This window comes from Paramormyrops kingsleyae, chromosome 10 (genome assembly GCF_048594095.1).
Source record: "Paramormyrops kingsleyae isolate MSU_618 chromosome 10, PKINGS_0.4, whole genome shotgun sequence".
Classification (NCBI taxonomy): Eukaryota; Metazoa; Chordata; class Actinopteri; order Osteoglossiformes; family Mormyridae; genus Paramormyrops; species Paramormyrops kingsleyae.
Genome location: NC_132806.1, coordinates 9,271,696 through 9,293,494, shown reverse-complemented (window position 1 = coordinate 9,293,494; position 21,799 = coordinate 9,271,696). Strand labels below are relative to the sequence as shown.

Sequence of the window (21,799 nt, the reverse complement as noted above, 5' to 3'; positions counted from 1 at the left end):
AAAATGCTGATCTGATGTTTGTTCATTGTGACGCATCATGTATCCCAAACAGTTACTATATTTCTTGCTGTATCTGTTAATTCTGTAAATCTTAATGAACTACTAAAGGAACAACTAAGGAACTACTGAAGGAACAAGTAATGAATAACAAGTAAAATACTGATCTCTTGTTTGATCATGATTAATGACTCATGACATCATCTTAAGTAGTAACTATATTTGTTCATGATTTGTACTTCAGTTATAACTGAGTTACTACTAAGTATTTGTGCTCTGTGAAGTGTTACTGAGCAAAGTCATACAAGCCAAGGCGATGAACTAAAGGCTGGGGCAGGAAGTGCTGGGGCGTCTGGGCTCCATTTTCACCGTGGCTGCGTGTCCTCGTTCTGTTTCGAGGACCCTGCACGTTTTACGGTGGTTTTGCTAACCGGCCTGCGGCAGTCAGAGTCTGGGTGCCACACTGATGGCCGCTAGACGTGCAAATGGCATGTGCATCATGATGACCTTGACACTCGCATAACAATCCGCTATTGTGCTGCCCTCCTGCTGTATGCTCCTTCAACTTCTAACAGTGGCCCCAGAACCATCCATCTGGCATTCCTTTGACATTTAGTCTCCATCCAAAGAAATTACAGGCAATTCAATAATAGTAATAGTATTGAAGTGTCGGGTATAAAGATGGAAGCTTAATTTCTATTGACAGCATGTGGGGGGACCTAGCAGTCAGGCCCAGTCGCTTTGCTATACATCATCTGCTCTCCTCAGATCCGTAGCACATTCCTGACATAGAGTGTTGCCCAAAGAGGTTCAGCGTTGCCTTTGAAACCCTTTAAAACTGGGTTTGTGGAGCCATCCTCCACCTCCACCTACTTACTTGTAGAGCAATCACTCCTGTCTTTCTGACTTTCTGCAGGGTCCTCCTGGACCTCCTGGCCCTCCTGGGCCCCCAGGCCCCCCTGGAGAACCAGGTTCAAAGGTAGGGTTGTCTATTCTCATTACTGGGGGTATTTGTTCATCATAAACTATTTATATATCTAAGATATTTCTGGTCCTGTGTTTCTGGGAACAGGGAGAGCTGGGTTTACCTGGGACATCTGGGCTTGATGGTGAAAAGGTATTATTTCAAGTATTTCACCCCACTCCTTCATTTGGCTTGTCTTGAAAAAATCATTTGACTTCAAGCAATTTCCTGCCACAATCTTCAAAAGAAAATCATTGTGAAATTTTGTTGGCCAAGACAATACATCAATCAATATTTTCATGCATTTATGAATATTTATGAATGTTCTTCATCCATCTATGCATCCATCTATCCTTCCATCTATCCTTCCATCTTCCAACCACATATTCTGGTGATGGGAAGTCCTGAGACTCTCAGAGAGAGTAGATAACACAAGTCAGGGGAACACCCTCAATGGGATAACAATTTAACTGCATTTTGTATGTTTTGTGCTTGAAGTTTTTCACTAAATTCAAGTGATCGTTCAAGAGCATTTATGGTCCCATTTCTGAGGTCCTCAACGTCATCCCTTCATCCTTTGATCCCTTATTCTCAGGGTCCCAAGGGTGCAAAAGGCGACCCTGGAGAACCTGGGATGCTGGGTGAAAAAGGAGAGAAAGGCGAGATGGGTCTGTCGGGACCAGCGGTAAGTGTGGCCATCACTTTCCCACTGGGAGACACTTGGAGGTCCTACGAAATCAGTCAGGCAGGGCGGTGAACAGCCACACGACATGAGGGTGGGAGGAAGGGACAGGGAGTTCATCTGGGAGAGGGAGTGGAGACGTATAGAACAGAAGGAGAGAATAGGGAGACACTTTTAAAATAATCACAAAAAGGCATTCGGGTACTGAAGGGCAAAACGGAACAGCGAGCGGCATTTTGTTAAGGGGAAGGGGGTCTGAACATAGGGAAACACAAACTCAGTCCCAGCTTCACACAGACACACCTGCAACCCTTTATCCAAGTCTAACTGGCCTGCTACATAGCAATAGCCATAGACATGTAACCCTCACATTCATGTAAGGAATAAGAAATGGAAGAAATATAAAGTAAAAGACGACAAAATTTACCTACTGTTACTCTACTACTTTGTTTCCAGGCTACATGCAGCTCATAAAGGGGGAAATCTAAACCAGGGCCAAAGCTTAATTATGTGCAGTTTGGGTTCGGCCTGTTGTTTTGCTCAGGACTTTACACTGAATTTATTTTTGGTTGAAAAACTGTCAAATTTGTTGAGTGTCATAGTGTCATATACATACATCGTGGCCCAAACTGTGGAAACGCTTCCAATTTTTAGAGGTTACCGAACTTTATTCCAGTTACTTATTCAATCATCCAATGTGTGATATTTGTAACATTCTTTGTTTATAAACATTACTGCCAACATTCATGCAGTAATTTTTAAAGCGTAATACCAAAAATGCTAAGTGTTTCTGCAATGCTGGCCACTTGTGTATATTACAAATAACCCCAATTAGTGTATTTCTGTTAATTTATCAAAACAATCCAACTTATTATTTTAACACTTCAGGGAGTCGATGGACAAAAGGGAGAGAAAGGAGACAGTCTGTCCCAGGATGACCTGGTAAATGTAACATGCTGCTATCACACATGCAATTGCATCCATGTGAATTCACCTGTCATAGTAACACGCACCAAAGCGTTCGAGTGCTAAATCATTCTAACTGCTCCATGCTGTATAAATGAGAATCAGGGATGCTAAATTTATGATGCATGCCCTGTTGTTTCTGTGGCCCCCACAGGTACAGATGATATCCCTTCCGGGCCCCCCAGGCCCCATTGGCCCTGCTGGTCCTCCTGGTCTCCAGGGATTCAAAGTGAGTGATTCACTTCCCCACACAATTAACCACAGAGCCCGGTTCCTCTGCCCAGAGAGAGATTTACATGCAGGTGGACCTTATATCTGGATTAAAGGGACACGCTGGATTACCTGGTCAGAAAGCTGGTGTTTAAAATATTCTGTGTTTGTGTTTTTATGTGAAGCTGCGAGTTAAAGCATCCAAAAAAAAAACAGTTCAAAGCTTTTATTTATACAGCATGAGTCTAGACGAGCAGTAAAAATAGTCCGGCTTTAAACTGATACTCAGTCCTGTTGTATCGATTTTCCTCACCATCATCACCAAATCTAAGACTACTTATGAGTTTACTTTTCTTGAAATTTCAAGACCTTCCCAGTGCCTGGACCCCTCATTCGGAGTGTGGTATTTCAAAAAGCTAACAAGCCAAGCAAAAAAACGGCAGACTTGGCTACTCTGACCGCACCGGCATTTTTCCTCACAAACCACGAAAGCGAAATGCATCAATTCTGCTGTTTGCACATTTGCTTCATGTCAGAGCCCCGCGGCCAATGTGACTCCAGCCTCTTTTGGCTGTTTCTCTTCCTGTGACATAGTATGAAATGAATGAGGCTCTAAACATTATAACTCATTCATAAACCATAAAACAACACGGTAATCCGAAACGGCTTATTTTGCTCATTGCTGGGTAGTTTCAGAAACCCAGTAGTGTCACCAGGAACCTCAGAAAATGAGTTGTGATGATCACATGATGGGATTTCAGATGGTCACATGACCATGACCACTAAGCAGTTCCAGGCTTAAGATGGTCTGAAGGATTGATGAGAAGTAGGACGTCCTTGACTGTTTGCATCAATTTATTACACCACAATGGGGTGTATTGTATAAAATCATAAAATTACATGTTTCAAACCATTGATTATATGAAAATGAAGTGGGCAGTGAGTGACTGGGGGTATAGTTACCGTACAGGACCCAGTAGCTTCTGCATTGTGCCCTATGTTCAGGGTTGTGTTTTGGTTGGCCATCTTCTAAGCGACCATATTGGTTCAAGCATTACTTACAATTCAAACATGGAGACTGTTAGAAAAGGGTTCTATCATTTACGCTTAATTCCATTTGTGTAGGTAACACTCTTTAGCCCACACTATTAAGCTGGTCTTCTGCTGTAGTCTCATATGTCTCTGACTATTTGAGTTAAAATATGTGGTCCGCTGATGGTTCGTTGTGTTGTTGTACAGGGGGAGCCGGGGGAAGCGGTAAAGGGTGAAAAGGGGGACGTCGGCCCCCCTGGGCCATTGGTGAGCCTCCGTCTTCAGCCGTCCACATACCACTGCAACTAGGCTGCGCAGCACCAGCGACATGCTGCTCACAATCCGCATGGACTTCTTGATGCCGAGAGTGTCTGCCCTCTTCCCACAGGGACCACTGGGTCCACAAGGCCCGCCTGGTCCGGCCGGATTGCTAGGCCTGCCAGGTGCGAAAGGAGAGAAGGTAACAGCCTTATTTCACCCGCTGAAGCTGCTCGAGGGCTTAGCTTAGCTTAGCTTAGCTTAGCTGGCTCACCACACTCTCACCATTCTGTCTTACAGGGAAAGTCGGGGGAACCCGGATTAGATGTGGGTACCTCTCTTCTCTTCTTCGCTTCGTCTCTCTGAATGGGGGCCACCCTGTGGCTGGCCTGAGACCCCTCCCACTGACACATTCCTGTTCCTGTCTCCTCAGGGCTTCCCGGGGCTTACAGGAGAGAAGGGTGACCGAGGAGAGAAAGGAGAAAAGGTGAGGCAGTGAAACTCGATAAACGTCGGCCTGACGTGTGCGCAATATGGCTTCCAGCCTGCTTTCAATCTTTACTCTGCTCTTTCGAAGGGTGACAGAGGGACAGTAGGCAGAAAAGGTCTGAAGGGACAGAAGGGTGAGCAGGGACCCCCCGGATTGGACCAGCCCTGTCCCGTGGTAAGCGGCTTCGCTAATCTACCACCCACCCCACTGCTGTCACCTCCTCTAATGAGTTATCATACTCGGGTCTGGATGAATGGATGGATGGATGAGTGAGTGAGGTTTATTATTAGCTATGTAAATTGCCTCAGCTTTGAATGCCTGGATGTGTGAGCGTGTTCATACAGATGAGTGTACTTGTGTGCGTGGTTATGTGAGCAAATATGTGTCATGTGTAACAACGGGATGGCTCTCGCTGACAGGGCTGTGATGGGGTTAAAGGTCACCCCACCCCAGATGTCCCCTGTCCCCTGGTATAGTACTTCTGTCTCTTCTCCCCTTCCTGCTGTGACAACCCTGCATGCTCATCTCCCACCTGGGGCTGGAAGTCAAGCTGACATTATTTAAAGAGCTCATAGCTCTGATCAGCCTGAGATAGAGCTTTAGGGATTCACTGTGTCACACAGTGACTAAAACTGATTTATAAATATTTACTGAAGCTTACTCTTTAAGCAAATCCCATTTGATTCAAAGCACTATAAATATTAGTAAACAAGGTTGAAGAGAACACATATTTCCCAGAAACCCCAAGGACTCTGCTAAGATCAGCTCTGTCCTTTAGGGATATAAGGGTGCAAACTGAGCTTCTCAAAGGTTTGACCACAGCCCCCTGAAACCCCCCCCCCCCCCCCCCCCACTGACTCTATCCATCCCGCTGTCTGTCTCGATCCCTTCCTTTCACACTCTGCTGTTTTCAGTCGTTTTTGCCATTGTTTTCTTCTGTGTTGCATTTTTGAATGATTATACGGAAATCATACTTACACGCGGGCTTGCCTGCCCATGGCTGTGATTATCAGCCCCTAGGCCGGCCCTGTACTCCCCAGTAATGGTGCACGTGTTGAGGCTGCACTCCTGTGTTGGGGATTCTTCTGCTTAAACATGTAGTCAGGTAGTAAAATTATGGGTTTGAACCCCCCATGATCTGTCAGCAAAATGTGGGAACCCCCCCTCCTGCCACCCTGCCTGGTCAGCGAAATCTACCACGGGGGCCTATCAGTAGGGTTACTGGATGCCCCATGAAATGTATTTCTGACATCACTTGTGTTAGAAGGACCGTATAAGAAATCATACCTTTGCCAGACATATTGGTCTTGGACCTCCACTGCATAACCTTAGAGGCAGCTGGTGTTTCATTTGACCTGTCCGTCTGCTATGCGTGTGTTATGTGTTTTATTACATGTTAGACTATGCTTAGTGATATACTGCCCTGTCGCCTGTTATTACTGCATGTGAACTGATAACATTGCTTCATAAAACACCAGAACATGAAGCACCAAAATGTAGCTTCCCCAACGCACACAAAAAGAAAAAAAAGACATGTGTTCTTCATCAGCAGATTGAGAACGTTATTTATTGCAGTGTCCTGCTGTCATTTGCGATTGCTGCATTTTCCGGCAGAGTGCTGCTGGCCTGCATTCACGGCGATTTAGGCGGCTCTGTGCTCCTCTGCTCCTCGATCTCCATCTGTGCACGTGTTGAGTGCCAAAATACCTGCGCTGGGTCCGTTTTTTGCGGATCTGTTCATAACTAACTTTTACCTTCCCTTCAGGGCCCAGACGGACTCCCCATAAAGGAATGTTTGCACAAGGTCAGTATCACGAATAACACAAAAAAATACTATTAAACTTAACTGATAATTAAGCGACTTAAAATGCGCGATTGTCAATACATTTATCTGCATCTAATGATTTAATATATAAACACCTCTATATACATGACAGTTTGGACTGGATTTCTGATTATTTTTGAAAAAATAACCAGTTGAGAAACCACAGACTTGTAATAAACAGTGCACAGTGAATCCCAAAAAGCCAACGCTCTCGAGCTAACGCTAACATTTTCTGTTGTTCTTTTGCAGTGATGACTAACAAGACGCATGCCACCTGTACATATTGATATGGTATATTTTGCAGCTGAATACTTTTACTTTTTTGAAAGAAAACGATTTGTAAGGAAAGGTTTAATATAATATATTACGCTTTTAATGTCGGACATCATGTTGTCTTTTAACAACGAAGGTGTTAACGAAAAACCTACAAGAAATTGTAGGCTAGTAGTAATTAATGTTACCAATTGGACTTTTAAATTGTGTGTAAAGTTCGTATAATGAAGAATGGCTGCCATGAAGATTTAGGAGTAAAACTAATCATGGAAAACCAGTTGACGGACTCCTTATGTAGTCGACATAAGTTGCTGCTACAGTGATATGGACGGGAAGATTGGGTCCTAACACTACAAACGGACTTTCTGCTTTCTTTATGCGAAATGCTGCATGAGACTGATGTCACCCAAAGACGATTCAGAGACTTTTACACCAACGCCCCCCTCCCCCTTCTCTTTGTTTTGGAAGGACAATAATACCTGGCAGAAGCCGAAACTGAAGCCTATCTCTCACCCTTAAATAAGGAGAGAGACGTGTGCTCAGCGGAGCAAAACCGTATCAAAACAGACGTGAAGGTCGAGGTCCGTGATGCTCGCAGTTAAGACCTGCAGTTTCTCCGGTATGGAGTTTGACCAGCAGGGGGCAACAATGGGCTCGCTACAACTCAACACGCTGGAAACCCAGGCAAACCGAACAAACCACAAGGCCATCGAGGCAGAAAGGCAGCCAGAATGTCCCCCATTGGTATAATGAAAGTCTGGAAGTATTTCTTTGTTTGAAGTATATTTGTGATTATTTCTTTTTCGTTTGTTCCATATTCAGTTAATACAACGAATTGTGTTTTGATATGTTCAGAGTTTATGAAATTTGTAAACTATTTCTGGTTTATTTTTCAACACATTACCAGAAACCATTCATTCATTTGTGGTCACAGTGACCCAGTGCACAGCTTTCAATTTTTAATTTTTGATGAGGCAAGAAATACTTACTGTTTTACTAAATGATGTGATAGTTTGTATAGTTCATATTAATGACACTTGGTTGTGATTATTTCTGGATATTACCATTACGGTAGCACTCCTGTGGATGGACATTTTTGTATAATATAAACCAAAATATATATATATATATTTTTTTTTTTTGTTACATCATTAGTGACATATAGTAGACAGATTTGTGTGCAGAACTTTTCATGACAGCGCATGTCTTATTCCTGTGTGTCCGTGCTATTAAACATGAAGATTTTTTGTGTTTTGTTAAAACATTGTGAATGAAAGAGTTTAAAACATCCTATATATATATATTAGTATTGTAACCTGCTCACAGACACTTTCCAGTAGGTCACACAATACACGTGTTCTTTTTCTCTCTGTTTATAAATTTTCTCATAAAACATTTCATTAGACTTGTCATCAACCAGCTTTGCTGGATAATAAATACCCATTGGTTCCCTCAAAAGTAGCTTTATTTTCTGTATTTTTGTTCAGAAGTCTGTGAGTATCAAGCCAAAGGCTGCATACACAGCTGTCTATTGACAGCCATGAATATTGACGTAAGCTATACAGGTTTGATTGTTGGTATTGCGGAAATCATCATTATTATTGTTATAAATCCACAGACATGAAGGGCAGTTCAACATATTTCCATTTATAGTCTTTTGTTGTAATTGTTGATTTTCCTTATAAACTCATGTGTGCAAAGTGATGGCTTTTCCACAGAGATGTCCTGTTTGTTTATGTTCTTTTTTCACTTTTCTGAATTCAGAAAGCCGTTTGTGGTTCAAGGTCTTGCCGATCGCTTCATCTGCTACATTTTATGGAAATCTTAATACCTGGGACCCACGCATCACAGGGCAACACAGCATCCCATGCCGACTCACACACCTAAAAAGCAGCCCCCCCCCCCACACACACACACACACACACACACACACACACGCTTTAACAGCTGAAGGGCGATCCCCATAAGCCAAGGTGTGGTTGTACAGTTTTTAGTAACTTTATATAGCATTTTCCCTAATTTGTATAGAAGGTGAAGACCACTGCACACAACGTTTTGGAATTTCTTTGGTGAATTTTAATTTTCAATTTGGAGTTTTTCTTGATGGGGCACCTTGGTCACGGAGCATTGTGAAGACAAAAGACAGCTGGTTGAGGTCCCTGTCTCTATTTTGCCATTTGACCAGAGATAAGTAATTTTATGAGTGAAATGGTAGCTAGTACAGTGTTTTTATCACTATTCTGCAAAGGTTTTTATTTAACAAAAAGATGTAAAGAGGACTTGTGACTCTGAGTCAACTTTTTGTCTTTTACTCTCTTGCCAAGCCTGGCTTTTTAATTTTTGTTTTGTATACTTCTGAATTCTGTATGCTTCTGAGTAATGTACAGTGTGTTTATTAATGAGGAGACTTTTACGCAGACCTGCATCTTAAAAGAGTTTTGTAAGGAAAACTTGGACAATTTAGCATTTATTTCAGGTCATTTGCGTCATTTGCGCAAGTCACTGGCTGAACACTTTGCCTTACCGTAATAGTAAATCTTTTCGATAAGGCATAAATTCTAGTTAAAAGCTCATCAAGGAATATTTCGTGGTGTTAGTAATTTTACTATCACATGATTGGATTGAGTTTTGATTATTTTATGTTTTGTAGTAAAAGAGTTTTCAGCTATTTTTATAATGTTTCTCATTTTGGTTTGTTTTGAAAATATGTGAAATCTGGTACATACAATTAAAAATAAACATTTCAAATATTCAATAAGTGTTTTTTTATTTGTCTCGGAATATTTTTATTTTTTTGCACTTTGCGAATATTCAACCTCTATCTATTACAGTTTTTTTCAATCGCTAACAAGCGCTTACCCATACTTCAGATACTTTTTCTAAACTCTTAACACAGACTCACACCTACAAAACACAATTGGCCAAATGGATAATTTTCTTCTCAAAAATACATTTTGTTAAATATATACTAACTCTTCATTTCAAAATAGAACACATCTTTCTCTGCACACACTAACTTTACAAAAACACTATAAATCTGACTCAAAATGAAATTATTCTGTCAAAGAATAACACTTGTTTTCACTTCACAAGGTACATGCAGTCAATCAAAGTACACCAGGTTTCAAAATACTGGCTATTATTGACATTACAAAAACTGCATAGACTTTTATGTTTCAGTTTTACAGGTATTTGCATGCAAAACATGCAATCCACCATTTTGACACCAGAAATGTCTTGGTTGGTAACTGTATGTCCACATGTACAGTAATGTTCACATTCAAAAGCATTCCAGTAAAAAGCAAACAAGTTTTTTTTTCTTTACTGTTTACTACAGGAGGTACAGTAGAAACACGGTATGATAGAACAGAAAAAGTTTTACAGTATTGCTTACAGTGAACAAAATATCCATGAAACACACAAGAGCATTCTGAACAAAAAAACAACAGCAAAAAGCCAAGATAAAAAGGGGGGGGGGAGGGGGGCTAAAAAAAGGCAAAAAATTTGCATCTAATCTCTGCGATCTTCAGGGTTAGGCCACATGTTTTCATCAACATCACTCCTCAAAGTCTTGCCTTATAAACCCCACTGAGTCTAAGCCAGAATGGAATAAGCTGTGGTTGGCCCAATTTACCCAACATAAATCAGCTGTGTGTCAATTATTCAATTGTTTGTTTATTATCAGCTGAGATATATTTTTGATATTGATATAGTTTTTGAACTGATATCATTGCAGAAGCAGAGGTTTTTATACTGTATCTAAGGTTTGGAATATTGTTTTTGCTATTGTGGGATGTTGTGTGTTAACATTCGTAAATACTACAAAAACAGTCCATAATTTTGTTGGGAGGTATAGCTTGTCTGTTAAGAAAATGTAAGCATTGTGGAAATGTGTTCACTGACTGCATATTGGGTGAAAACGACATGAAATGTGTGAATGGTATGGCCACAAAAGACCGATGCTGTGCTAATTGTGTTTAGAGTTTTGAAAATGTGACAACTGTTTGGACAAACGCTTGTTAGCGACTGAAAAAAACTGTAAGTATAAAAGCAACTGTAGTCATAACGATTCCTTATAAATTTCGTAGACAGTTCACCCGTGGTGTAATTACTGTAGGCGCATGAAAAATTATACTGTCAGTTGGTTTCCGTAGTGTAGTGGTTATCACGTTCGCCTAACACGCGAAAGGTCCCCGGTTCGAAACCGGGCGGAAACATATTTTCACCGCCTTACTATTCGCTTAAGTTGTACATTGGTTAATTATACGAGTCTTCTTATAACCAGTTATACAATATATGCAACGGGGAAGCTGCTAGTTTATGTGATACTTAAGCTGTACATTGGTTAATTATACGAGTCTTCTTATAACCAGTTATACAATATATGCAACGGGGAAGCTGCTAGTTTATGTGATACTTAAGCTGTACATTAGTTAATTATACGAGTCTTCTTATAACCAGTTATACAATATATGCAACGGGGAAGCTGCTAGTTTATGTGATGGATGCTAATGAAACAAATAAAGGAACAAGTGCTCACTTTGAAACAGGCCGGAAACACGTGTTCAGTGCTGTAAGACCTAAGCGAATCTGCGAATTCATGATAGAAAATCTCAACATGAGAAGAAATAGACTCGCATTCTTATACAAGTTTTTTCAGAACTTCATTTAATACATAATGAATAATGATCAGAAATGTCAGAAACGCTAAAGAATATACTTTAACAGTTTATCAAATAAGCACCATAACAACAGTAGACACAAGCAAACGTTGCTTTAGCGCTAGTTTCCGTAGTGTAGTGGTTATCACGTTCGCCTCACACGCGAAAGGTCCCCGGTTCGAAACCGGGCGGAAACAATTTATTTTTATTTTTTATGATAGACTTGGTTTGGTTTTGTAATTAATAGTGACAGATAGTATTTGTGCAATACTATCGTATAGTTCTATATTTACCGTTTCATAATTTAATCGTTCAATCCGCGTTGTTGCCCGCCGCGCGGCATAACGCCATACCCATAATTCTTAGTGACACGCCTGAGCCCGGTCTGGCTTTTTAGATCCGCTTCCGGGTGACGTCTTCCTTTTTCCCTGTGCCTAAATGTGAGAGGTAGCGAGTCGGCGAAGTCCTTGATTTTAATCCGACTTCATCCTCGTTAAAGGCACCGTAAAACCGTCGTCAAGATGACTGAACAGATGACCCTAAGGGGGACCCTTAAGGGGCACAATGGTTGGGTCACCCAGATTGCGACTACTCCTCAATTTCCCGATATGATTCTGTCTGCGTCAAGAGGTACCCCGTCCGTCGCCATGACTGTTCCACATAGTCTCTAAACTACGTGTAATAGTTAATTACTTTTCTGTTACAGCCTAAATTGTAAGCTGACCATAATAATTGTATTTCGTATTGTGGAACATTTGGCTGGTCCGAAATGTTTAACCATACCCACGCATTAATAACATCGTGATGTTCTGGGCCCGGTAAATTTTTACGTTGTGTGACGAAAGCTGGTCAAAGTGATGCTGGCGTGCTTTGTGCGTGGAAATTTTTTTAGTCAATGCGGCTAATAAGGCGGCTTCTCGAGGATCTACATGATCGTGTCCCAGCACTGTGTGGACCACGAACACGCGAACGGAAAACGCCTGTCATGGCCGCTTTTTTTCTTTTATCAAACATTTTTCAGTGAATTGATTTCTGTTTATTTGCATACAGGTTTATGTTAGTTCCCTGAACACACGATCATATATCCATGCTCTCTTCTCTATCCGCAGACAAGACCATCATCATGTGGAAGCTGACGCGTGATGAGACCAACTACGGCGTCCCCCAGCGTGCTCTGCGTGGTCATTCTCACTTTGTGAGCGATGTGGTCATCTCCTCAGATGGGCAGTTTGCTCTGTCCGGATCCTGGGACGGAACCCTGCGTCTGTGGGATCTGACCACGTAAGTGGGGGGACGGGAAAGCACCTTAAATGCTTCTTTTTTTTTTCTTTTTTTTTTTTTGCACAGCCAAACCCACCTTGTCCGCCCTGACCAGCATGATTAAGCCTCTTATACTTTCTTCCCCCCCATACAACCCTATAGGAGCACTTCAGCTAAGAAAAATAATTTAGATTTACTTTATGCTTGCAGACTGTCGTTTTGCACTTGATCCTACGTGCACTTCTAGGTTTTCCAGCTAGGAACACGGTAACATTTGAAGTGTATTAATGTTCTTTTTTGCTGTCTTGTAGTGGCACAACCACCCGCCGATTCGTCGGGCACACGAAGGACGTCCTCAGCGTCGCCTTCTCTGCTGACAACCGCCAGATCGTATCTGGATCTAGGGACAAGACCATCAAGCTATGGAACACCCTGGGGGTCTGCAAGTACACCATCCAGGTGCGTGTGCCAGCCCTTGGGTGGCGCCTCAACTAATTTGAGGCTGCGTCCCCCTGAGTGCTTCTGATGCTCTCGTCGTCTGTTCTGAGTCCCGTGCTCTTCTTCTGACCTCTCTGAACTTTGTCCCCCTGCAGGACGAGAGTCATTCTGAATGGGTGTCCTGCGTGCGTTTCTCTCCCAACAGCAGCAACCCCATCATTGTCTCCTGCGGCTGGGACAAGCTGGTGAAGGTGAGGCCACGTCTGTTCAACACAAATGCCTTCAGTGACGTGGCTTTAAAATATTTTGCTTTGTATACACTTCCAGTCAAAAGTTTTTGCACACCTCAGCTTTTTAATACTTTTTAATTAATTTCATGAACTGTGGGGTTTTTTTTTTATAGTTTTTAAGCATTTGAAAGTTGAGTGAAGGACTATAAATGAAAATGTCTTTCAACTTTAAATACACTAGTTAACTGTTTCATCCTTTGAAACAGAGCAGTATTTCATGTCCCTTATAGAAAGTGCCTCATTTCCTCTGCTGTTATAACTGCTATAGGAGATTACTTTGAATCAAAGATATGACATTTTCTTGCTAATAGGTACTCATAATTGTAAATTTGTTGGCAAAGATTATTCAGTGTGTTTTTAGTATTTGTTAAGTGAGTAACATGCAAATGTAGAAAATCTCAGAGCTTGCAAAAAAAATTCACTGTTAGTGTGTGTTAGATTTTGCCACTTGGATTCAAATTTAGTCCCTATGATTATGAAATTTGGTCTTATCGTCTGAGCCTTTTGGTTTTGATGACAAGTCCTGCAATTATGAGGGGGCAGATGGCGTGATTCCTTTTTGGCGCAAGGTGTGTCGTGACCCTTAACTGCGGTTTGTAAGACAGGTGTGGATGCCTGTCTGAATCGCGTGTTGGTCCTTTTGTCCTCAGGTGTGGAACCTGGCCAACTGCAAGCTGAAGACTAACCACATTGGCCACACCGGGTACCTGAACACCGTGACCGTCTCCCCCGATGGCTCCCTGTGTGCCTCTGGTGGCAAGGTATGCTGGGAACAGTGAGAATCGGGTATCAAGTCCAGTGATTCCCAATCTGGTCCTTGGGGATCCATGGTCAGTCCATGTTTTTGCTCCCTCCCAACTCTCTGCCAGACGGTCCACATTTTTGGGACTGGGAGGGAGCAAAAACGTGGATCGTTTGTGGGTCCCTGAGGACGGGGTTGGGAAACACTGATATAGTTTCATCAGTACAAAGATGCTGAATTGAAAAGGTACTGATGGTCCGATGGAGTTGCATGAGCGGCCTGTTGCTTGGTAATATCTTGAAGCTGTGATGAAGCTTTCAATGCCATCTGTGTCACTGTGATGATAAAGAGGCTGTTTCTGAGCGTGAGGCGAATTTGTACCCTGGAGGCACTGCAGCCCGATACACCAGGTTACTGTGAGACAGTAACACGGTTCTCTGCTCCGCAGGACGGTCAGGCCATGCTGTGGGACCTAAACGAGGGGAAGCACCTGTACACCCTGGATAGTGGAGACATCATCAACGCCTTGTGCTTCAGCCCCAACCGCTACTGGCTGTGCGCTGCCACTGGCCCCAGCATCAAGATCTGGGTATGGGGGGGGGAGGGGTGCTGTGTTGCTGTCGCATCCAGTTTTTCAGGTTACGGGCTTCCAGTTGTGCTTGATTGGGAGCATAGGGGAGGATTTGGGTCAACGATGAACATTTAGGAACTGGGTTTAAAGTCACATTTAAGGTGAAATTTACAAATACGGAAGGGGAGCCGTGACGAAACTTCAAATGCCATCTGTATTCCGATGATGATAAAGAGGCTGTTTCTGAGTCAATCCCTTCGCAGACAGCAGCAGTGAGTGTCTTCGTTTCTTGGCGAGACGTTTACGTTTGACCGCCTGCTCTCCCTTCCTCAGGACCTGGAGGGCAAGATCATCGTGGACGAGCTGAGGCAGGAGGTGATCAGCACCAACAGCAAAGCCGAGCCGCCCCAGTGCACGTCCCTGGCCTGGTCTGCTGATGGACAGGTAGCCTTGGCTTCTCTACTTACCGTCTTGTGATTCTGTCTAGACGTGGTACAGAAATCGCGGTTGTGGCCGCACTCCATGGTGTTAATGTCCTTCGTCTCGGTCCCCTGTGATTATTTCGATTCACTTGAATATCTGACTCCCATTGGTGACAAGTCCTGCAAATATGAGGGGTGTTCCACAGAGAGTGAGTGTTTGCGGGGTGCGTTTTCAGACGTCCCCTAACAATGTTTTTGTTTGTTTTTGTCTCCTGCAACAGACCCTGTTTGCTGGTTACACAGACAACCTGATCAGAGTGTGGCAAGTCACCATTGGAACCCGATAAACTTTTTTTTACTGAAAAGAGAAGGGGCTCGGACTTGTCAGGCCTGAATAAAGGAAACGTGAAGCTTCATCTCGCGTCTGTCTTTTTGGGGTTTGTGTGTTTGGGGAACGGCTTTGACACTCCTTACTGCAAAATCCAGTGTAGAAAGTCTGATCGAAATTGGTACCAGTTGTGCTGGATAGGGCAATATGTAAAAATCCCCTAACTGGGTGATGGTGGCATGAACCAAGAATCATAATGGGTCAGATCAGAAGGGATCGGTGTGTCTGACTGGAAAAATTAATGACTGGGATTAAAGCCTCTTTGGTGTGTATTGGGTTGATTTACAAAAATGGGGATGAAGATAAAGTTTAGATATCCCCCTGGTTCCCCAATTAATTTCCCAGGGTATGTCGATCTGCATGTCTTTTCAAAACTTTTTTTTGACCTAAAACAAAGCACTTTTACTATAAATACAACTTCAGTCCATGTAGGGAAATTGAGATATACAAAGTGGAAATATACAACAATGCAATGAAGATTAATGCCACAACACTGAATGTAGTGCATACCAAAGGCTTTCTCCTGCAAAGTTAAGTTGTGTCACCTCAGATGATAAATGAAGCTGTTCTTGGTTGTTCCTAGTCATTTGCTTGTGTATCAGATTCAGAGCCATGAGATTCGGGATGTTATTGCTGAATCAGGAGACACTAAGGAACTTAGTAAAATTAGTTTTCTTAAATCCCAGGGGGAAATGCTCATGCATATAGCAACCAGGTACTTTAAACAAGAAACGGTCATCACAGTGCAAACAGATTTGGACAAAGTAGACATTACACAAGAGCAAAAATAAGTTCAATTCAGGCCCTTGATTCCAAATCCAGGCCTTGTATTCAGTTCTACCAGGTAGTTATTTAATAATTACTGCTTCTGATTGGTCAGAGGCTTCACACCTGGCTCACAGGTGAAGGAAGGTTGGAAAATTAGCAGGGCTCTGCCCTCGAGGACCGTGAGTTGAATAGCCCTGTGCTACACCATGGTGGAATCAGATCGCGTTGGCCAAATTAAGCTTCATGCTTTATTTTTTGACCCCACTAGATGGTGCTCTTGGTTTGCTCTGGGTCATGCTTTAAGCCCTTTTTCGAACAGAGCACCATCTAGTGGGGTCAAAAAATACTGCAAACTGTTAATGAAGCTTCATTTGGCCATCACTAGGATGAGACAGTGGATAGCGCCCCCTGGAGTGGATTGGCTGAATTGTTCATGATGTTGTTCAATATTGCCAGCATCCTCTTCATCATCACTGCCTGCAGTAGGTCCAGGGTCACTCCTGTGATGGAGCTGGTCATCCTGATGAGTGTGTTTGCGTGTTCAGTTTTTATGAATACTGTGGTGATGAGTAAAAATTATAATTAAAAAATGGAGGAAATTAGGCCCCTGCAGAACCTTTGCTATGTCAGGCGATCTCTCTACGATAAATTACCATTCAAACTGGGGGCACCTTGGAAACACAAACTTCAGGAAGCTGTAGGAAGGGTGGTCACTCTGTACAGGTCAAAACCACTTTGTTTGTTCCCCACATTACACAAGAAGACCCATTTCTGAAACAGAGAAGGAGTTTGATGATGTGAGGAGATTAAGGTAAAGCTTTGGTGTAAAGTCCATGTTGTCCAGGGATGGGCAGTCTTATCCGCAAGTGTGAGGACATTTCAACCAATCAGACCTATAATTAGTAATCTAATGAGGGAATTGCAGTGAAGACCGGCATACACAATTTCCCTTTCTGGATAAGACTGCCCACCCTTGATGTAGTCTGTCACCCAAAGCAACACCATATATGTCCTGGGTCAGGTGTCTCCAACTCCGGTCCTGGAGAGCTACTATCCAGTAGGTTTTCTATCATACCCGGCTTCTGATGAGCCACACCTGTTCTCAGGTAAATACCAGGGCCAGGTGTGGCTCATCAGAAGCCAAGTGGGATAGAAAACCTACTGGAGAGTAGCTCTCCAGGACCGGAGTTGGAGATCCCTGTCCTGGGCCATTTACAACCCAGATCCAAAGTATGAAGATGTGTGATCAAAATTTCAAAGAAGTATGCCCTTTTAACCAAAGTTTATTTTAAGGTTAATTTTTTGCCTAAATCTCGGCAATGATTCACAACACGGGTCAATTTGAGTATGAAGATTGACCCAATTCAGTTGCCGTAGAGTTTCTTCGTATCCAAGCAACGAGATCGATGCTACGGTCAGACGGTAAGGCGCTGTGCTTGTGCGTTTGGAGAAATTGTTTGATGGTGGATGTGGAAAATGTGACTACCGATCGAAATTAAACGACACTCTGGTATGTGTTATGCAGATACACATCACTGTCATAAAATAAAGTATGGATGACAATCAAACGGTACAAGCTCGTGTTTATGTGGAGCGAACTCTGGCTTTGATCAAGCCGGATGCTATCGACAAAGCGGATGAAATCGAGGATATCATTCTGCACTCTGGATTTACTGTTCTGCAGGTACTGTTTTATTTCGAACGTCGCGTCAGTGCAATCCCGTATGTTGTAGCTGACAAACCACGAACTACACATTCTAATGTATGTTAAAAGAAAAAAATCTTAATTTCAATACATATACAGTGATTGTACCACGAGACACGCCCTCTTTAGGGCAGTATTCGCTCATCTTTGGAGCGATCGACCCACCGGCACGGCAAATTTCATCGCAATTGTGTTTGAGTGGTGGTAGGCCTAAACATCGAGGCTGTCGACTTGGCATATGTGCGCATAGGCTGAGCTTCCAATGAATGACCAGGTACAAGTGTAAGCAGTATTAGACCAAGTGTTTTTCAGTTTTCAGTTTTATTTGTGATATGCAAGTTAGCACAGGGTCAACATTACAATGAAATGTGATTGACGAGAATAGACAAGTCTCTCAGCAATATAGTAAAAAGAAATAGCAATATAAAGTTAAAAAAAAAACTTTAAAAACTTTCTCAGCGAATTTCTAAAATTACTTTTCAGTTTAAGGCCTAATTATCAAAAATGTTTCATTGGTTTACATATTTGACTTTCTGTCACATTAGTGGGACCGCTGGATTGAAAATTTGCTCTGGAGATTTGAAGTTGATTACTTTGGCCGAAATGTTTTCCCATGACAATGTCGCTATACTTATAATTTTTTCTCTCTTCACGTTTAACAGAAACGGAAGATCCAGTTAACCCCAGAGCAGTGTAGTGACTTTTATGTGGAACAATATGGAAAGCTGTTCTTCCCCAGCCTTACTGTGTTCATGAGCTCTGCACCCGTCACTGCTTACGTACTTGCCCGAGACCAAGCTATCGCGTACTGGAAAAGCCTGATTGGACCAAGTAACCCTATCAAAGCCAAAGAGACACACCCTAATTGGTAGATACATAGACTACTCGTTGATGGTACAATAGCATTGAATGTATACCAGTTGGAATTGTTTATTATTATATTGCATTCTAACAAGCAATTATTTGTACCTTTTTTTAGCCTGAGAGCTAAATATGGGACTTCTGATCTGAGGAATGCCTTGCATGGGAGTGACAGTTTTTCAGCTGCTGAAAAGGAAATAAAGTTCATGTTCCCAAATTGTGAGTGCCACATACACTAAGTTAGCGAGTGTCACATGCATTAGGTTACTGGGTGATGTAAATAGCTTTTTTATGTTCTTAATCGGCATACCATTTACCATTTAAATATTACACACTTTAAATAGTTTAGGAAAAATCAGGAACTTCCTGGATAAGTATAACTTCATCAAGACATAAACGGAATACGGTGTGGTCATACCTATGTAGTAGGAAGTAGAGTAATAAGGATGATGCGTTATTTTTTGCATTATTGGAATGATTACTGTGTGTCACTCAGCAGCTGTCATTGAGCCGATTCCCACCCGGTATGCTGCTAAGGATTACCTGAATAGATTTGTGAACTCAACTCTGCTCAATGGACTGACTGAGCTCTGCAAGAGGAAGCCAGCGGACCCCTATGTGAGTACCTAACTGGTGATCAAAGAGACTTGGAAAGTACTGAAAACTGTGACTTTAGGGAGCAGACACACCTCCAAATGAACTCTAAATTGTCTGTCTCTGTAACACTCACACAAACAGTGTCATGCTTGTACTGATCCTTTTCGATTATCCTTCTCTTTAAAGACTTGGCTGGCTGATTGGCTGATAGAAAACAACCCCAACAAGCCAAAGGTGATTCATGCTACCTGAAGAAGCAGAGTACATCTCTGGGTAAAATGTCAGTTTTTACCCCATGTAAATGGAATAAAGTTTTCCAAAGTTTCTAGTATATGTTGTTTTATTTCATTATCGCTCAGCATCAGTACAAATACCAGAACGTATGAATTTGTCAGACTCTTAGTATATGGTCACTAGCTATTAATATAGTCAAATTTTAGTTTTAAATATACAACTTTCTCTACCCACTGATGAACAATAAAGATTATTTTTAAACTGAGCTCTCTCCATCGCTCTATAAGTTGTGTTTTGGCAGTTAAGTTTTCATTGACTATTATGAAAATAGCCTTGGGCTGATTGAGCCAAGTCTGTGCATTTAATAAATGACTGTGGTCCATTGGCTTTCATTGTAGATGCTACATGGTGAGTTTCTACTCTTAACAGACACCAACCAATAGATGAACTGCGCGTCGTCACAATATGTGCAATTAACAGTAGAATATCTTTACATATACAGCACTGAGCTTCATTTAGAACCAGGAACTGCTAATTTTATTACAGTAACATTTCACATTATTGTTTAGAGGTGGGACAGCACAACATAAACATAAAAGTAAAAATTACATTCTAATATTTTAAAGCAACTGAAACATAACATCATAACTTTTCATTTGTGTTATATTTTTACCATTTAATGCATATGAAAACTGACAGCTTATTTCATTTAAGCGCTTTGGAACATAGTCGTACAAACTGGAATCAGGTCCTTTTGTCCTACGTTATATAATTTATTATTATTTCCATAAAATATTAAGCACTGAATTTTTTATTTTTTTTTTAAACTTACACATCACTCTTAAAGGGCAGGTTTTGTAGTACACTAATCACCAAAACTTAGGGATATTTGGCTTTCGGGTGAAATTTATGGAAAACATAAGTTCACACTACAGTGATATTATATCATGAAAGTAGGGCATTTAAGTAGAAGCATGCAATGGTGATTTCCTCATCTCAAAACATTTATTGAAACAAAAGCCAACAACAGTGGTGAGTATACCACAACAAAAACTGTCAATGTCTCAATAACGTGCCATGTGCCCTCGAGCATCAATTACAGCTTGACAACGACGTCTCAGGCTGTTCACAAGTCGGCTTATTGTCTGTTGAGGCATGGCATCCCACTCTTCTTGATGGGCGGCCCTCAGGTCATTGAGGTTCTGGGGTACAGAGTTACGAGCCTCTACACGGTGACTCAGCTGATCCCATAGGCTTTCTATGGGATTCAGGTCTGGAGAAAGTGCAGGCCACTCCAATCGAGGTACCCCAGGCTCCAGCAGCCGTTCCCTAATGATGCAACCTCGATGAGCTGGAGCATTGTCGTCCATGAAGATGAAATTAGGCCTGTGCTGTTCATGCAGGGGCTCAATGACTGGATTAATGATGTTATTCAGGTAGTATGGGCTTGTCACTGTACCATTCACAAAGTGTAGGGCAGTTCTGTATTGATTAGACAGACCTGCCCACACTGTAACACCACCATCAAAGGCTCGTCTGGTGACATCGGTGGCTGATGCATAGTGCTCTCCTTGACGTCTCCAACATCATTGGCGACCATCATTTCTGCTCAACGTGAATCTACTTTCATCAGAGAACAGCACTGAGGCCCACTGGTCCCTCGCCCAGCCTAAATGCTCCCTGGCCCATGCAAGTCGATGACGCCTGTGCCTGATAGTGTGGTCAGGTACCCTTGCAGGTCGTCTAGCACACAGACCACGCTGATGTAAACGCTTTCGAATGGTCTGACGTGACACTTGAATGCCTCTCACCTCCATTAAATGTGCCTGGAGTTGAGTGGCATTCATCATCCGGTTCCGCAGGACACTGTTCACAATGAAGCCATCATCAGTGTAGGATGTGATCAAAGGACGCCCACTTCTATGCCTTTCTGTAACTCTTCCAGTCTCTCTGTATCCCTGTTGCAACATGCTGATGACAGTCTGTGACACTCTAAGCTCAGTGGCCACTTCCATCTGAGAACTTCCTGTTTGAAGCCTCGCGATGGCGAGCTACTGTTGCTCAATTGTTAGGTGTCGTCTTGGTCTCATGATGTCAAAATGTGAACACCATGATGAGGAGCACTGTTTGAATACCAATTCTGATTGAACCAGGAAATTTATTGG

At 42.3% G+C, this 21,799-nt stretch overlaps 3 protein-coding genes and 2 non-coding genes across 19 annotated transcripts in view; all 5 read left to right on the top strand.

The window, feature by feature from the left end:
- The window catches only part of col23a1a (collagen type XXIII alpha 1 chain a), a 120,766-nt gene extending 111,317 nt beyond the window's left edge, over positions 1-9,449 (top strand). For 8 of the 13 annotated variants that reach the window (XM_072717289.1, XM_072717288.1, XM_072717280.1 and 5 more), the window contains 13 exons: positions 914-976; positions 1,070-1,114; positions 1,557-1,646; positions 2,532-2,585; positions 2,764-2,838; positions 4,059-4,118; positions 4,240-4,311; positions 4,410-4,436; positions 4,543-4,596; positions 4,687-4,773; positions 5,019-5,069; positions 6,365-6,403; positions 7,166-9,449. In XM_072717289.1, the coding sequence (XP_072573390.1) occupies positions 914-976; positions 1,070-1,114; positions 1,557-1,646; positions 2,532-2,585; positions 2,764-2,838; positions 4,059-4,118; positions 4,240-4,311; positions 4,410-4,436; positions 4,543-4,596; positions 4,687-4,773; positions 5,019-5,069; positions 6,365-6,403; positions 7,166-7,216 (768 nt within the window). In that variant the 3' untranslated portion in view covers positions 7,217-9,449. Of the gene's footprint in view, positions 1-913; positions 977-1,069; positions 1,115-1,556; positions 1,647-2,531; positions 2,586-2,763; positions 2,839-4,058; positions 4,119-4,239; positions 4,312-4,409; positions 4,437-4,542; positions 4,597-4,686; positions 4,774-5,018; positions 5,070-6,364; positions 6,404-6,673 lie in introns of all 13 variants that reach the window. The other 5 variants (XM_072717283.1, XM_072717287.1, XM_072717282.1 and 2 more) reach the window with 5 other exon arrangements.
- A 1,392-nt stretch (positions 9,450-10,841) lies between these two features.
- Positions 10,842-10,914, top strand: trnav-aac (transfer RNA valine (anticodon AAC)). Its single transcript has one exon. It is a non-coding gene; the product is annotated as a tRNA-Val (tRNA).
- Positions 10,915-11,482: 568 nt separating this feature from the next.
- Positions 11,483-11,555, top strand: trnav-cac (transfer RNA valine (anticodon CAC)). Its single transcript has one exon. It is a non-coding gene; the product is annotated as a tRNA-Val (tRNA).
- Positions 11,556-11,766: 211 nt separating this feature from the next.
- Positions 11,767-15,497, top strand: rack1 (receptor for activated C kinase 1). The gene is made up of 8 exons (XM_023833880.2): positions 11,767-11,988; positions 12,468-12,639; positions 12,930-13,077; positions 13,212-13,307; positions 13,997-14,107; positions 14,537-14,677; positions 14,993-15,103; positions 15,363-15,497. The coding sequence occupies exons 1-8, from the start codon at positions 11,880-11,882 to the stop codon at positions 15,426-15,428; spliced, it is 954 nt and encodes a 317-aa protein (XP_023689648.1). The 5' UTR covers positions 11,767-11,879; the 3' UTR covers positions 15,429-15,497.
- A 1,898-nt stretch (positions 15,498-17,395) lies between these two features.
- On the top strand, positions 17,396-19,731 carry LOC111855183 (nucleoside diphosphate kinase homolog 5). Of its 3 annotated transcripts, none has more exons than XM_023833968.1 (6): positions 17,396-17,659; positions 17,763-17,921; positions 18,605-18,810; positions 18,922-19,022; positions 19,303-19,421; positions 19,587-19,731. In XM_023833968.1, the coding sequence occupies exons 2-6, from the start codon at positions 17,790-17,792 to the stop codon at positions 19,650-19,652; spliced, it is 624 nt and encodes a 207-aa protein (XP_023689736.1). In that variant the 5' UTR covers positions 17,396-17,659; positions 17,763-17,789; the 3' UTR covers positions 19,653-19,731. The 3 variants fall into 3 exon arrangements, with proteins under 3 accessions (XP_023689736.1, XP_023689734.1, XP_023689735.1); XM_023833966.1 differs by having other exon boundaries at positions 19,300-19,421; XM_023833967.1 differs by lacking the exon at positions 17,396-17,659 and having other exon boundaries at positions 17,666-17,921; positions 19,300-19,421.
- Positions 19,732-21,799: the final 2,068 nt, after the last annotated feature.